At 60.6% G+C, this 15648-nt stretch overlaps 1 protein-coding gene across 3 annotated transcripts; it reads right to left on the bottom strand.

Moving 5' to 3' along the window:
• Window positions 1-684: 684 nt before the first annotated feature.
• ETNK2 (ethanolamine kinase 2) lies at window positions 685-14119 on the bottom strand. 3 transcript variants are annotated; one of them, XM_039702589.1, is made up of 9 exons: window positions 13893-14119; window positions 9058-9317; window positions 7973-8110; window positions 5605-5747; window positions 4766-4849; window positions 3304-3473; window positions 2660-2733; window positions 1147-2009; window positions 685-1077 (listed from the first exon to the last, which is right to left on the bottom strand). In XM_039702589.1, exons 1-8 carry the CDS (start codon window positions 14103-14105, stop codon window positions 1937-1939), a joined length of 1155 nt encoding a protein of 384 aa, XP_039558523.1. In that variant the 5' UTR covers window positions 14106-14119; the 3' UTR covers window positions 685-1077; window positions 1147-1936. The 3 variants fall into 3 exon arrangements, with proteins under 3 accessions (XP_039558523.1, XP_039558524.1, XP_039558526.1); XM_039702590.1 differs by having other exon boundaries at window positions 685-1008; XM_039702592.1 differs by lacking the exons at window positions 685-1077; window positions 1147-2009 and having other exon boundaries at window positions 7987-8110.
• Between the last annotated feature and the right edge of the window lie 1529 nt (window positions 14120-15648).

Raw genomic sequence — 15648 nt, 5'->3', positions numbered from 1 at the left:
CACCGCGGGGACAGCGACAGCGCTGGGGACACTGCAGGGACTGTCACTGCTCTGGGGACACCGCGGGAGCAGGGACAGCGCTGGGGACACCACGGGAGCCGTGGCCACCTGGGCTCGAGGCACCCAGAAGTGGGCACCAGCCTCTGTCCCCCTGTCCCTCTGTCCCCTTGTCCCTCGGTCCCCTTGTCCCCAAGCTGGGCTGGGGACCCGAATCTCAGCAGCATCAGCACCCCAGTGCTGGGGACACTGCCCTGGGGACATCCTTTATCCCAGGGGACATCCCTTATCCCAGGGGACATCCCGCCAGCCCCTGCCCTGCCCTGCCAGCCCCTCCCTGCTCCCCCGCCCTTTGTCAGTGCTTTATTTATTCCCAACTCCCTGGGGACAGACGGGGGTCCCTGAGGTGGGCCAGGGGTCCCCGGGGACAGACAGGGGTCCCCAGTGAGGGACAGGGGTCCCTGAAGTGGGACAGGGGTCCCTGCGGATGGAAGGGGGTCCCTGGGGAGGGGTCCCACTCCAGGGCTGTGCTGCAGAGGGACTGGCAGCAGATGTGTCCCCTCCCCACAGCTGCAGCTCTTCTTGTCTCTCTTCCATTACTTTTCCTTTTTCTTTTTTGTTGTTTCGTTTGGTTTTTTAAAGATTGTAAATATAGATAGAGCTTTATTTTGTTAATAAGACGACGAGTAACTTAACCTGTATATTTCACATCCCTGTTTACAATCGTTCCTCCCCCTGGCCCTTGGCACAATAAAAGTGACTTTTTGGAGCAGAGAGCGGGGCTTGGGCGTCACCAGAGTGGGGGTGAGGGTTGGATGGGGACATCTTGGGGTACAGAAGGGACAGGAGCACCCCCAGAGCCCGGGGGGGCTGCCCCTGCTCCAGCCCCAGATCCACAGCCCCAAATTCAGCTACCAGCAGCTTTTATTTCCCACCAAAACAAACACGGACGTGCCAGCAGCCCTGGGTCTGCCTGGGGGACATCCCTGTGCCCAGAGAAGGGACAGCCACCTTGTCCCCTCAGCTGAGGTGGCACAGGGCTCTGGGGGACATCCCTGTGCCCGGAGAAGGGACAGCCACCTTGTCCCCACAGCCGGGGGGACACAGGGCTCTGGGGGAGGTCCCTGTGCCCAGAGAAGGGACAGCCACCTTGTCCCCAGGGTCTGGGGGGGCACAGGGCTCTGGGGGACATCCCTGTGCCCGGAGAAGGGACAGCCACCTTGTCCCCATGGCCCAGGGGGGCACAGGGCCCTGATTGCTGAGACGAGCTGGACAGGGCTCAGCAGGGCAGGGGGCTGGGGACACAGCCAAGGGAGGAGGACAGGGGTGGGGACAGGCAGGACAGACCCCCCTGGATGTCCCCAGAACCCCCTGGGGGCGGGGGGGAAGCCACCAAGCCAAGGGGACAGTGGGGACAGGCGGGGGCAGCTGTGGGGACACCCCGGGGCTGGCACAGCGCAGCGGGGCGGGCACCCCGTGCCCACAGCAGCACCCACAGGTGCCAGGGGCTCACGGCTGGCACTGCCCCTTTGCCCACTGCTGCCACCCCTCAGGGACAAGCCTGGGGCCAGCAGGGACGTGGGACAGAGCTGCTTTGGGGGTGGCAGGAGGGGACAGTGGGGCAGCTCTGGGGGCCCTGAGCGGCCGGGGGGACGCCGTGTCCCCCTTGGGGACAGCGCAGGGGAGGGGTGGTGCCAGGCCCGGCAGCAGCAGCAGTGCCAGCGGGCACGGACCTGCCGGGCACCGGCGCCGGGCATTAAGGCAGTGGTGGGGCTTCCTGGGGCCACGCGGGGCCCTGGTCCTCTCCAGCATCTCGTGGTCCACTCTTGGGGGTGGCCAGGCTCTCCTGGGAGCGGGGGTGGCTCCTCCTGTCCCCCTTGGCACCGCTGGGCGAGGGGCAAGGTGGGCACGGCCAGGACAGGAGAGCGCGGGGCGGCCCCTACTTGGGGACCTGCAGGGCTGTGACCACCGGCTTCATCCTGAAGTACTGTTTGAACCTCAACTTTGCATATCTGTAAAGAGAGAGAGAGGAGGGACGGCTCTGAGCCTCTCGTGTCCCCTGGGACTGCCGGGATCCTCCCCGGGATCCTCCCCAGGGACAGCCGAGATCCTCCCCGGGATCCTCCCCTGGGACTGCCGGGATCCTCCCCGGGATCCTCCCCAAGAACTGCTGGGATCCTCCTCGGGGACTGCCAGGATCTTCCCTGGGATCTTCCCTCGGATCCTCCCTAAGATCCTCCCCAGAGACCTCTTGGATCCTCCCTGGGATCCTCCCAAGGATCCTCCCCAAGGACAGCTGGGATCCTCCCCGGGATCCTCCCTGGGGACTGCCAGGATCTTCCCTGGGATCTTCCCTGGGATGTTCCCCAGGATCCTCCCCAAGGACAGCCGGGATCCTCCCCAGGGATCACCAGGATCCTCTGTAGGGACTGCCAGGATCCTCCCTAAGATCCTCCCAAGCATCCTCCTTAGGGACCACCAGGATCCTCCCCAGGATCCTTGGGATCTTCCCCAGGATCCTCCCCAGGGATTACCGGGATCCTTCCCCAGATCCTCTCCAGGGATTACCGGGATCCTCCCCAGGGATCCTCCCCAGGATCCTCCCCGGGCTCCTCCCACCCCTCCCATTTCCCTGGAGCAGCCCGTGTGGATGTGGACTCACCGTAAGAAATTAAAGTCTATGGTGGAATATTTGTCCTGGATCAGGCCCCAGCAGGCCCAGAGGAAATGGGACGCCTGCAAGGGGCAGAACAAGGATCAGGGAACGGCCACGGGGACAGAAACCCCCGTGCCCCAATCCCCTGGGCTGTGACAAGGACAGGACACGGGACAAGGACAGGACACGGAGCCACAGCGGGATTTCTGTGCCCTCCCGAGGCTGGAGCCAGGGCTGGCAGCAGGGAGGGTGCTGGACATGGGGTGCCACCCCTGTGCTGCCCTCCCGGCGGCTGCAGCCAGGAAAACAAAGAATATTTCACCCAAAAATTCCAGAAAATCGGCTGGGGCCGCTCGGGGCAGACAGCAAAGAGGATTTCCTCACTGCAGCCGTGCCTGACCCCTCTGAAGGGCTGCCCAAGGCCGCCCTGTCGGGCACAGCTGTCCCCAACACACTGTCCCCAACACACCCCTGTGACCTTGCCCGGGGCTCGGCGTCCCTGAGGCAGTGCCAGGGCCAGGCACAGCCTGTCCCCGATGTCCCCAAGCCCCCAGGCTGGCACCTGGCGCTGGCCAGCTCAGCTGCAAGGCCAAGAGCAGAGAACTCCTCATGCCTGGGCTGCTTTCGGCTCCTTCCTCCTCCTCACTCACCAAGGAGAACTTGTTCACTTGCACGTAGAGGGTCTCCAGCTCCTCCTGGGACACCTGGCTGTCACCTGGCTGGCCCTGGGCGAGCTCCTTGTAGGCCTGCAGGTAGGAGTGCAGCCACTGCAGCTGCGTCTCCTTGCTGGGGTAGAGGCCATAATCCACCTCCTTCACACCTGGGGGGACACGGGGACACGGCGGGGACAGGGAGGGATTGGGGTCTCCACGGTAAAGCGAGGAGAGCACAACCCCAGCCAGGCACAAAGCCAGGATCAGCTGCTGGCACCCCAGGGGCATTGGGGTGCCCAAGAGCAGCAGAGACCCCGCTGTGAGCATGGGCAGCCCCATTTCCTGCTGTAGGGTTTGGGGTGCGGCTCCCTCCTCCATCCCAGGGATGGGGAGACCCCATTTCCCATCATGGGATTTGGGGTTCAACTCCCTCCTCCATCCCAGGGATGGGGAGACCCCATTTCCCATCATGGGATTTGGGGTTCAACTCCCTCCTCCATCCCAGGGATCAGGAGACCCCATTTCCCATCATAGGGTTTGGGGTGCGGCTCCCTCCTCCATCCCAGGGATGGGGAGGCCCCATTTCCCATCATGGGATTTGGGGTTCAACTCCCTCCTCCATCCCAGGGATGGGGAGACCCCATTTCCCATCATGGGATTTGGGGTTCAACTCCCTCCTCCATCCCAGGGATCAGGAGACCCCATTTCCCATCATGGGATTTGGGGTTCAACTCCCTCCTCCATCCCAGGGATCAGGAGACCCCAGGACAGCCCCATTTTCCACCCTGGGACTGGGAATGCAACTCCCTCCTCCATTCCAGGGATGGGGAAATCCCATTTCCCACCCCAGCACCAGAGACAAAATTCCCTTCTGCACCCCAAGAGATGGGGACACCCCATTTCCCAGTAGGGGACTGGGAATAAAACTCCCTCCCAGTAATAGGAAGACCTCATTTCCCAGTATGGGACCGGGAATTCCCAGTAATAGGGACACCCCATTTCCCAGTATGAGACTGGGAATAAAACTCCCTCCTCCATCCCAGTAACAAGGACACCCCATTTCCCAGTATGAGATTGGGGATAACTCCCTCCTCCATCCCAGTAATAGGAACACCCCATTTCCCAGTATGGCACTGGGAATTCCCAGTAACAGGAACACCCCATTTCCCAGTATGGGACTGGGAATTCCCAGTGACAGGGACACCCCATTTCCCAGTATGGCACTGGGAATTCCCAGTAACAGGGACACCCCATTTCCCAGTATGGGACTGGGGGTAACTCCCTCCTCCATCCCAGTAACAGGAACACCCCATTTCCCAGTATGGCACTGGGAATTCCCGGTATGAGGGACACCCCATTTCCCAGTATGGGACTGGGGGTAACTCCCTCCTCCACCCCAGTGACAGGAACACCCCAGGCCGGGGCTGGGGGCCTTTTGGGGTCCCCGGCTGCTCCCCACCTGCGAACTCGTTGAAGTGGTTGCCGATGTCGAAGGCCTGGTAGTTGTAGCCCGTGTACTCGTAGTCGATGAAGCGCACGCGCTCTGCGGGACAAAAACTGTCAGGGCTGGGGACAAAAACTGTCAGGGGTGGGGGCAGAGGGGATGACAGCACAGGGATAAAATGTTTCTGAAATCGTGGGATAGTCAGGGGAGTTGGAAAGAAAGGTTGGGCCTGGTAGGCCTTGGCAAAACGTCAGGGTAGGCCCTGGGAAAATGTTACAGTAGGCCCCGAGAAAATGTTAGGCTGCACCTGTGTAATCATTCAATGAATAGTAAATTAAGTGATAATGACTATGATAGTAAATAATGATAAATATGACATGATATTTATGATGATGTTTATGATAAATAATAACGATGAGAAATTAAATGATTGTTATAAATGATATGATTGTTAAATGCCATGATTGGTAATTGGATATAATTATTGTTTAATCGTAGCAAGAGTAATGAGAAATGATGTTTGGGGGTTTTGATGGAAATTAGAGAATCTATGCTTGGATTAAATCAATGTATACAATAGAACAACGTAAGTTTAATAATTAATATGTAATTATATAACTATAAGGGTATAAAAATGTGTCCATCCCAAACCCATGGTGGAGTCACATTTGGGTCTGTACCCCTGACCTCTTCAATAAAAGCACCTGCATATTAGAATTCCTTACTTATTGACAATTATAATTCCTTGATTATTGATAATTATAATTCCTCGATAATGACAATTATAATTCCTCGATTCTGTGTCCCTGGGCGCTGACAGTGACCCCCCTGAGGGACAGCCCGGGCTCACCGACCTCGTGTCCTGTCGTAGATGATGTTCTTGCACAGGAGGTCGTTGTGGCACAGCACCACGGGGGACCCCAGCTGCGACAGCGTCTCCTCCATCCAGGCCAGCTCCTGCTCCAGCGCCTCGGGGCTGGGCACGTCCCGCGGGAGGCTGCCAGGGGACAAAAGGGACAGGGTGGCATCGCTGCTGCTCTCGGGGAGCCGCCCTGGGGCTCGGGGGTGGCATTTCCAGGGCTCCCAGTGCTTCCCTGGGGGCTCAGGGGCAGAATTGCTCTTCCCTGACTTCCAAAACTTCCCTGGGCGCTCAGGGGCAGAATTGCTCTCCCCTGACTTCCAAAACTTCCCTGGGCGCTCAGGGGTGGCATTTCCAGGACTTCCAGAGCTTCCCTGGGGGCTCAGGGGGAGAATTGCTCTTCCCTGACTTCCAAAACTTCCCTGGGCGCTCAGGGGTGGCATTTCCAGGGCTCCCAGTGCTTCCCTGGGGGCTCAGGGGCAGATTTGCTCTTCCCTGACTTCTAAAACTTCCCTGGGTGCTCAGGGGTGGCATTTCCAGGGCTTCCAGAGCTTCCCTGGGGGCTCAGGGGCAGAATTGCTCTTCCCTGATTTCCAGAGATTCCCTGGGGGCTCAGGGGGAGAATTGCTCTTCCCTGATTTCCAGAGCTTTCCCCGGGGCCACAGGAGCAGAATTTCCCCAGCTTCTGGTGTTTCCCTGGGGGCTCAGGGGCAGAATTTCTCTGTATTCCAGAATTTCCCTAAATTGCAGAATTTCCCCAGCTTCCAGTACTTCCCTGGGGCCACAGGAGCAGAATTGCCCTGGTTTCTAGTGTTTCCCTTGGGGCTCAGGGGCAGAATTTCCCTGAATTCCAGATTTTTCCCAGCTTCCAGTGCTTCCCTGGGGCCACAGGAGCAGAATTTCCCCAGCTCTAGTGTTTCCCTTGGGGCTCAGGGGCAGAATTTCCCCGAATTCCAGAATTTCCCCAGTTTCCAGTGCTTCCCTGGGGCCACAGCAGCAGAATTGCCCTTCCCTGACTTCCAGCATTTTCCTGGAGCCTCAGAGGCAGAATTTCCCTAACTTCCAGTGCTTTCCCCAGCTTCCAGCTCTTCCCTGGGGCCACAGGAGCAGAATTTCCCCAGTTTCCAGCACTTCCATTGGGGCTCAGGAGCAGAATTTCTCTTCCCTGATTTCCATCACTTCCCTGGGAGCTCAGGGGCAGAATTATCCCAAATTCCAGAATTCCCCCAGTTCCCAGCACTTCCTTGGGGCCACAAGAGCAGAATTGTGCTTTCCTGGCTTTCAGTGCTTCCCTGGGGGCTCAGAGGCAGAATTTCCCCAGATTCCAGAATTTCACCAACTTCCAGTGCTTTTATGAGGCCACGGGAGCAGAATTGCTCTTCCCTGACTTCCAGCAGTTTTTTGGGGGTCACAGGAGCAGAATTTCCTCAGTTTCCAGCACTTCCCTCGGGGCTCAGGAGCGGAATTTCGCTTCCCTGACTTGAACGCTTCCCTGGGGCCACAGGAGCAGAATTTCCCCAGTTTCCCTCTCCGGCCTTACAAACGACCCCATTAACGACACAAAGCGGGGCTAACGAGGCTGCTTTTGGGGCGGGGGCACCCAGGCAGCCCCCACCCCTCATCCTCAGCGCGTCCCGTGTCCCCAAAACCCCGCACGCCCACCCCCCAAATCCACGCAGCGCTCGCTCCCCGAGCAGCCGGCGGAGCCCCCGGGGCGCGGGGATGTTTTGGACTCTGGCAGCCCGGCGGTAACCTCAGGAGCGCGGCTTCCAAGAAAAAAGCTCGTTAATGATTGCCTAATTGGCTGTGCTGAAGGCGCAGGGTGGGTAAAGTCTGCCCGTGGCCCGGCGGGCGCTGAGAAAAGCGCGGCTGGCTCCTGCCGCGGGTTAATGATTGCCCTGCCCGGGGTTCGTTCACCTCCTGCTCCTCTTGGGGCTGCCCCAATCCTTCCCAGACACCCCAACTCTCACCTGCCGGGCCAAACCAGCCGCCCCAAAAAGCGGGATGGGCTGGCTGGAAGTGGGAATTGAGTGGTTTAATTTTTAGAGTTAATCGTCAGCTCAGCAGGGTTGGAGCTCGGGTTTATTCTAAATTTCCGGGAGAAGGAGGAGGATTGTTCCAGCAGTGGGAGGCTGTGCCTTCAGCTGCATCCTGCACAGACACATCCCAGAGCTCCAAAAAAGCTGAAATTCCTCCCAAACTGGCAGCAGGAAGGGGCTGCAGCTGCTCCAGGGGTTCTGAGAGGGATCCAGCCCCAAATCCAGCCCCAGATCCCCGCAGAGGCTTTACCTGGGAACCTCAGAGGGGGTGGGCAGGGGGTGCCCGAGGCAGAGGCTGGCTCTGTGGGATCCCTCTGCCTTTACCTGGCGTTGGATACCTTTGGGCTGAGCTCTGTCTTCACCAGGCTGAGGTATTTGTGCAGCTTCTGCCACAGGATGGGCCTGGGGAGGCTCCCGTTGGCGTGGATGGCGTGGACTCGGGCCATCTCCCGGGCCACCAGCCTGGCGTGGAGCACAGCAGAGGGGTGAGGGGGGATCCCAAACCCGCAAAATCCCCCCTGCAACATCCCCTGAAGAGCTTTGGGGGTGTCTTCAGGGCGATTCCCTGAAAATCCTGCTTAAAACACAGGGTGAGCACAGCTGAGCCCTCGTGCCACGTCAGGGATCGGCCTCTGAAGCGTTTCAGAATTGCCATTTTTGGGGTAAATTCAGCCCTAAACTCTGCTTCCCAGAGGAATTCCAGCTTCCCAGGAAACCTTAATTCCAACTTCCCAGGAAACCTTAATTCCAACTTCCCGGGAAACTTTTAATTCCAGCTTCCCAGGAAACCTTGATTCTAACTTCCCAGGAAACCTTAATTCCAGCATCCCAGGAAACCTCGATTCCAGCTTCCCAGAAAACCTTAATTCCAACATCCCAGGAAACCTTAATTCCAACATCCCAGGAAACCTCGATTCTAGCTTCCCAGGAAACCTTAATTCCAGCATCCCAGGAAACCTCGATTCTAGCTTCCCAGGAAACCTAAATTCCAGCTTCCCAGAAAACCTTAATTCCAACATCCCAGGAAACCTTAATTCCAACATCCCAGGAAACTTTAATTCCAACATCCCAGGAAACCTAGATTCCAGCATCCCAGGAAACTTTAATTCTAGCTTCCCAGGAAACTTTAATTCCAGCTTCTCAGGAAACTTTAATTCCAGCTTCCCAGGAAACCTCTCTTCACCAAAACCTGATAAAAATTAGAAATTTAGTAATTTTGACATCTCTGGCTGCAGCCTGACCCATTTACCCCCCAACCCCCATTTACCCCAGGACTGGGCACACCAGTGACCCCCACCCACGGCGGTCAGGGGAGAGCTGGAAACACAGAACAAACAGAACAAACCCCCAGAAAACTGATGGAAAAATTGGAGAGGAACCCCCAGATCCCCCTAGAACATCCCACGCACCTGAAGATGTGTGGATCCCTCACGTGGTCGGGTCCCAGCGCGATTCCCGGCAGGAACTGGTAGCAGAGCCCGTTCTGGAAGGCGCAGTAGAGCTCGGGGGCGCAGCCGTGGGCTCGGAGCACCTGGAAGTTCCTCAGCTCCGTCTCCCTGTCCACCAGCAGCTCGGTTTTCCTGCCGTACACCCGCACCAGCAGCGCGTCCGCCATGCCCTCGTCCGTGTAGCAGGCCACCAGCTTGTTGGTGATGCCGTCAGTGAAGAGCTGGGTGGGGACAGACACGGCCAGGGTGACACCCGGGTGAGGCTGGGAATGGGGGGACCCCGTGTCTGCTTCCTGCCGGCGGGAAAAACCCGTGGAAATGGCAAAAAATGGGGAAAAGGAGCGAGGCAGCGCAGCCAGGAAAGATCCTGGGGGAGTGAGATGAGTTTGGGAGGAGTGAGGTTCAGGGCTCTGCAGGCAGAAGAGGTGGTTTGGGTGGAAACCCTGCTAATTTCACCTGGAACAGCTCAGGGATATCTCAGGAACACCTCTGCAGGTGGAAGAGGTGGTTTGGGTGAAAATCCTGTTATTTTTCACCTGGAACAGCTCAGGGATATCTCTGCAGGCAGAAGGGGTGGTTTGGGTGGAAATCCTGTTATTTTTCACCTGGAACAGCTTAGGAACACACCTCTGCATGTAGAAGGGGTGGTTTGGGTGAAAATCCTGTTATTTTTCATCTGGAACAGCTCAAGAACACCTCTGCAGGCAGAAGGGATTGTTTAGGAGAAAATCCTGCTAATTTCACCTGGAACAGCTCAGGGATATCTCAGGAACATCTCTGAAAGCAGAGGTGGTCCTTTGGGTTGAAATCCTGTTATTTTTCACCTGGAAGAGCTCAGGAACACCTCTGCAGGTAGAGGGAGTGTTTTGGGTGGAAATCCTGCTAATTTCACTGTAACAGCTCAGGGATAGCTCAGGAACAGCTCAGGCCAGATGTGCCACCAGCACGCTTGGCACGGGAGCAGCCCCGGGAATGTCTCCCCAGGGGAGCAAAAAAAAAAAAAAAAATCAGTGTAAATTGGCACGAAATTAAAAAAAGTAATAAATAAATAAACCACCCAACGAGGCTGAAAACAAGGCCGGAGCAAACACCACCGCCCATCCCCTCCTCCGACCCTCCCCGCGGGCCGGGGCGCTGATAGGCGGGGACGTCGCTGCTGGGGACATCTCGTGTCACCGCTCTGACGGCTCCTCGCAGATGGAAAGGGAGTTTTGTTCTCCCGGCGCTCCGCCTTGGCCGCCTGCCCGCGCACATGCCGCGGCTGCTGCCGCCCGAGCCGGGCTCCGTGCCCCATCCCGCCGGGATTTAGGCACCTCCGGGGCTCCCGAGGGGGTTTGGGGACGTGTCACCCCACAAGAAACCCCTGTCCTGTTGTCCCCGTGCCAGTTTTGGGGTGCTGCGGCTCCCCCTGGGAATGATTCCCTCATCCCATTGGGATTTTGGGCACTTCCAGGGCATTGAGGGGGTTTGGGGTTCTGTCACCCCACAAAAAACCCCTGTCTTGTTGTTCCCGTGCCAGTTTTGGGATGCTGCGGCTCCCCCTGGGCAGGATTCCTTCATCCCGCCGGGATTTGGGTCACTTTCAGGGCACTGAGGGGATTTAGGGACTTGTCACCCCAGAGGAAATCACCCCCATTGTCCCCCGTGCCATCTCCAAGATGGGCACTCCGTGGTGCTACGGCTTCCCATGGGAATGATTCCTTAATCCCGCCAGGATTTGGGCATTTCCAGGGCACTGAGGGGGTTTGGGGCTCTGTCACCCCACAAAAAACCCCTGTCCTATTGTCCCCGTGCCAGCCCCGGGATACTGCAGCTCCCCCTGGGAATGATTCCCTCATCCCACTGGGATTTTGGGCACTTCCAGGACACTGAAGGGGTTTAGGGACATGTCACCCCACGGGAAAGCCCTGTCCCACTGTCCCCCAGCATGCCAGCTCCAACCTGGGCACTCTGGGTGCTGTGGCCCCCCGGGAACGATTCCCTCACCCCTGTGGGATCGGGGAGCCGGAGCAGGAGGGGGGAGAGGGCTCTGCTCCGGCAGCCGTGGCGCTCAGGGATGGGATGGATAATTTTAGACATCCCACTCAGCAACCCACGCTCCCCTATAGGGTTCCTATATATAGGGCTCCCCGAGCAGCCTCCCGGGGGAGACTCCAGGCACTGGAACGAGACCCTCCAAGCCAGACAGGGCTGAGTCCCCCATTCCACAGCTGGATTTGGGGCGAGCGGGGCGAGGCCGCTGCCCCATCCTCAGGGGTGCAGCCCCTCAGCTGCAGCCGAGCCTTCTCAAGCTGCTTTTCCCCGAGCTGATAATCTGGTTTCACCACAGGGCTCAGCTCTTTCCTCCTCTTGTCCTACCAGGCCACAGAGGTTGGAAATGCAGCCAGCAGAGGTGACACATCCCGTCCTTGCAGGTGTCACCATGAGCCACGCGTGGGTCGGCCGCAGGTGAGCGGCTCCTCATGGAGTGAAACCCTGGGTGCTGCTTTGTTTTGCTGCCCCACAGCCCCACAGCCCTTCCCAGCAGGTTTAAGGGGATTACTGAGCCTGATCCCCCCTGAATTCCAGGCCACCAGCTCTGGAGAGGCACACGTGACCCGCAGGGACTCGCTGGGTTTGGGGGTGGCTCCCGAGGGTGGCGGTGGCTGCCGGGGGATGCCCGGTGCTGTTCCCTGTGGATCCAGGCTGCTGCCACCCTGCTGCCACCCCAGGTCCTTCCCTCCTGCAGGGACAGAGGGGAGGAGTGACACTCCGTGAACTTTGCAGGGATTAAACGCAAAGCGAGGCCCGTGCCAAAGCACTGGGGTGAGGCAGCAAAATCCAACTGCTGGTGCCTCACCTGCCGGGAGAATCCCTCAGCATTCCCAAAACACTGCCATGCTGGCACCCCCAGCCTGGAGCAACCACCAGCAGGGCAACTTGTTACCAAATCTGGGCTAAAAACATCCAACCCTGCACGGCAACCTCGCACGGCTTCGGCTCCGTGATGGATGATGGATGATGGATGGATGATGGATGATGGATGATGGATGGATGGATGGATCGATGGATGGATGGATGGATGATGGATGATGGATGGATGATGGATGGATGGATGGATGGATGGATGGATGATGGATGAAGGATGGATGGATGGATGGATGGATGGATGATGGATGGATGGATGGATGGATGGATGGATGGATGGATGGAATCCATGGATGGAGGAGTTTGTGCTTCCCTGGGCGCGTGGGGAGCTGACTCAGCATCATGGACATCCCTGGGGGATGAGGAGCAGGAGCTCTGGGAAGCGGGCACAGCCAGGAGTGCACGGCAGGGCAGCCCAAGCTCCCAGACCCTTCTTGCCGTGTTCCTGAGCTCCGGGAGATTTTCCCGAGCCACCAGCACAGCCTGGTACAGCCCCTGGTACAGAGGTGCTGGGAGCGGGGCAGCGCTCCAGGGCACCGGGCAGGAATGGGATCGCTAATGGGAACCAGCTGAGGCCCCCGGCCCGCTCTGTTCCACCCCGAGCAGCTCCTGCGAGGGGAAACGCGGGAGGAGGGAAAGCAACCGAGGGAAACGCAATGGGAGAGTTTTCCCTCAACTCCTGCGTGGTTTTGTTGGTTTTTTTTTTCTTTCTTTTTTTCTTCTTTCTTTTTTTAAATTAAAAACACACGCCCGCACACCCGAGCTGCTGTGGAGCACTGACCCCTGCGGAGCCTGGATACCGCAGAGCCGGGGTCCCTCCACAACCACCGAGCTCAGCGAGCAGAGCGAGACATTTCCTGCCCCGGCAAACTCCAACTCCCAGCTTCCTGCCCGCTGCCATCTGCCCTTTCAGATGGCTTTTCCTGCAGCTTCTTGTATTTAATTACACTTGGCTATTAATACATTTCTAATGACGGGAAGCGTGCGCCTTCGGAAGGGACACTCGCTCACGTGCAGACATTTAAGGGCACGCAGTGCCAGCCCCTCCACGCTCCGGTGCCCAGAGCCAGGGCACAGCCGAGGGCAGCGGTGCCACCAGCCTGTGCCACCCCAGCCCCGGCCAGAGCGATTCCCACGGCAGCCCAGCTCTCCCAGCCCCGCACAGCCCAGCCCTGTCCCGTGCCAGGAGCCCGGGACTGGTGTCCAGCTCCCACCTGAGCCGGGGCTCAGCCCACGCAGCCTGGGGAATGCAGGAGCCGACAAATATCCCAAACAAGAGCGGCTCCCGGGAGCGGCCGCTCCTGCGGGCACGCCTCGGCTGCCAGCCTGGGGACACTTTTGTACCCACGGCCAGGGCTCGGTGACCACCCCAGGGGTCCCTAAACCTCGTGGGGCGGGTGTGCGATGGGGGTGTCACACCCTTGCACAGCTGATGAACCCCTCGGTCATGCTCTGGGCGTACGGAGAGGAGACCCAGGGGTGGGGTACGGGGTGTCACATCCTCTGGGGCAGGTCCTACAGCCCCCCATGATGAACCCCACAACCCCCCCAGAGTGAACCCCTTGGGTGAGCCCCACATTCCCCCTCGGACGGATCCGGCAGCCCCCGGGTTAAACCCTACAGCCCCCCTATAGCCCCCCGGCTGAGCCCCTCAGCCCCCCCAGGACAGACCCCGCAGCTCCCAGGCTGAGCCCCAAAACCCCCCCAGGACAGACCCCGCAGCTCCCAGGCTGAGCCCCAAAACCCCCCTTGAGCTGCCCCCGCACCCCGCCGGGGTGAGCACCCCAGACAGCCCCCAGAACCCCTCAGCCGCCCCCCAGGCGGGCTCCGCAGCCCCGGCGGGCGACCCCCGGGGGTCGCGGGGTGCCGGCTCAGGCTCTCCCCCGTACCTTGGTCTTCACCGCGGCCGGATCCCAGGCGGGTCTCAGCCGCCGCACGATCCGCAGCGCCCCGGGCAGCACGTCCCCCTCGTCCACCGCAATGCCGAGGTGCGGCACGGCGGGGGTCCCGCCGCCGCCCCCCCGCTCCGGCCCCGGGCAGTCGGGGCAGCGGGCGGGCGGTGCGGCCATGGCCAGCTCCGCGCTGCCGGAGCCGCGGCCCATGTGCCGGGGGCTGCGCGGGGCCGGCGGCCGCGGGGAGGAGCCGCCGCCGTTGGGAAGCCATGAGTCACCGGCCCGCCTCCCGCCCGCCTCCCCGGCAGCGGCGGCAGCGCCCGCACCGGCACCGGGGGCAGGGGACCCGCATCCTACCGGCACCGGGGATCCACATCCTACCGGTACCGGCACCGGGGAAAGGGACCCGCATCCTACCGGCACCGGGGGCAGGGGACCCACATCCTACCGGGACAGGCACCGGGGGCAGGGGATCCGCATCCTACCGGCACCGGGGATCCGCATCCTACCGGCACCGGGACCGCGGGCGGGGACCCGCATTCTACCGGCACCGGCATCCCTGGCAGGGCGGGACCCGCACCCCCCGCACACCGAGACCCGGGCGCCGCACCCGCCCCCGACCAGCACCGGCACCAGCGGACCGGCATCCCACCCGCACCGGGACCCCAGCACCCGACCGGGACCGCATCCCGGGAAGGGATCCGCACCGGGATGGGGCATCCCATCCGCGGCGCCCTGGGCAGCGGAGCCCCGCCCGGCCGGCACCGGCACCGGCACCGGCACCGGCACCGGGACCCCGCTCTGCCGCGGCTGCTGGCCGTGCCTCCCCCGCCATTCCCGGAGCCCCTCAGCTCCCCCGGCAGCCGCCCCGCACCGAGATCTCCCCTCCGCACCTGCTGCCGGTGCCTTCCCCATCCATTCTTGGAACCCCAAATCTACCCCAGAGCATCGGGACCGGCACCGCCCCGCCCCACCCTGCCCCAGTGCCCACCCACCCATCAGCTGAACCCCTCCGCCGTCCCGGGGGGCTCCGCGCAGCCCCGCTCCCTCCTTTGGGGTCACAGAGGATGAGGAGCCGCGCACGGGACGCGCTGCAGCCCCCACGGCTCCGCTCGGGATAACCTCTCCCCCTGCACCCTCCGCAGCCATTCCCAGCCGGGCTGGGAAGCGGATTTGGGGGTGAAGGCAGAGCGGGATTTTCCCGCTGGCAGAGCCCCCGCAGCCCCCGGACGCCGCTTCATTATCGGAGGAAATAACAGCGCCACATGGGCGCAGAGTGCCCCCTCCAAAAACGCCAGCCTGCCGTGCCCGGAACCAGCCCAGCGCACCCTGGACACCGCGGGGAAAATAATTTAAGGAAAAAGAGCGGGGGGGACAAAAACCCCGCAGGGCAGTTTCCCGTGCTGCCAAAAATAGCGGCAGCCGTGTCGGTGTTAATGGGACGGGCATAATTGCTGCTGCGCCTGGCTGGGCTGAGCGCGGCCTAATTGCTCGGCCGGAACGATCCGATCCGGGCTGGCGGAGCCCCCGGGCAGGGCCGAGCTTCCAGCGGGAAATTGCCCCCGGAGCGGCGATTAGAGGTGTTAATAGCCGGGTTTAAGGGGCCCGGCCGCGGCTCGGGCGGGTTTGAACTCCCGCTGCTCTCGGAGCTGGAACAGAAGCGGCTCCAGCAAAACCATCCCGGTTCGGGCCAGGCCGGGCCTTTTCCAGCTCGGGGATGTGACAGCAGTCACGGCGGGGGCTGGAGGCACCT

Source organism: Passer montanus, unplaced genomic scaffold, assembly GCF_014805655.1.
Source record: "Passer montanus isolate IOZ18808 unplaced genomic scaffold, ASM1480565v1 scaffold157, whole genome shotgun sequence".
Classification (NCBI taxonomy): domain Eukaryota; kingdom Metazoa; phylum Chordata; class Aves; order Passeriformes; family Passeridae; genus Passer; species Passer montanus.
The sequence above is the reverse complement of the archived record's forward strand: the minus strand, read 5'-3'. Positions and strand labels throughout refer to the sequence as shown.

What these genes read in the sequence shown, in the direction of transcription:
- ETNK2 (XM_039702589.1), bottom strand. Translation starts at nt 14,105, where the DNA reads ATGGGCCGCGGCTCCGGCAGCGCGGAGCTGGCCATGGCCGCACCGCCC. An exon ending in CGGCCGCGGTGAAGACCAAG is followed by an intron (nt 9,318 to 13,892) that starts GTACGGGGGAGA and finishes GTCCCCACCCAG; the next exon opens with CTCTTCACTGACGGCATCAC. An exon ending in CCAAAGGTATCCAACGCCAG is followed by an intron (nt 5,748 to 7,972) that starts GTAAAGGCAGAG and finishes GTCCCCTGGCAG; the next exon opens with CCTCCCGCGGGACGTGCCCA.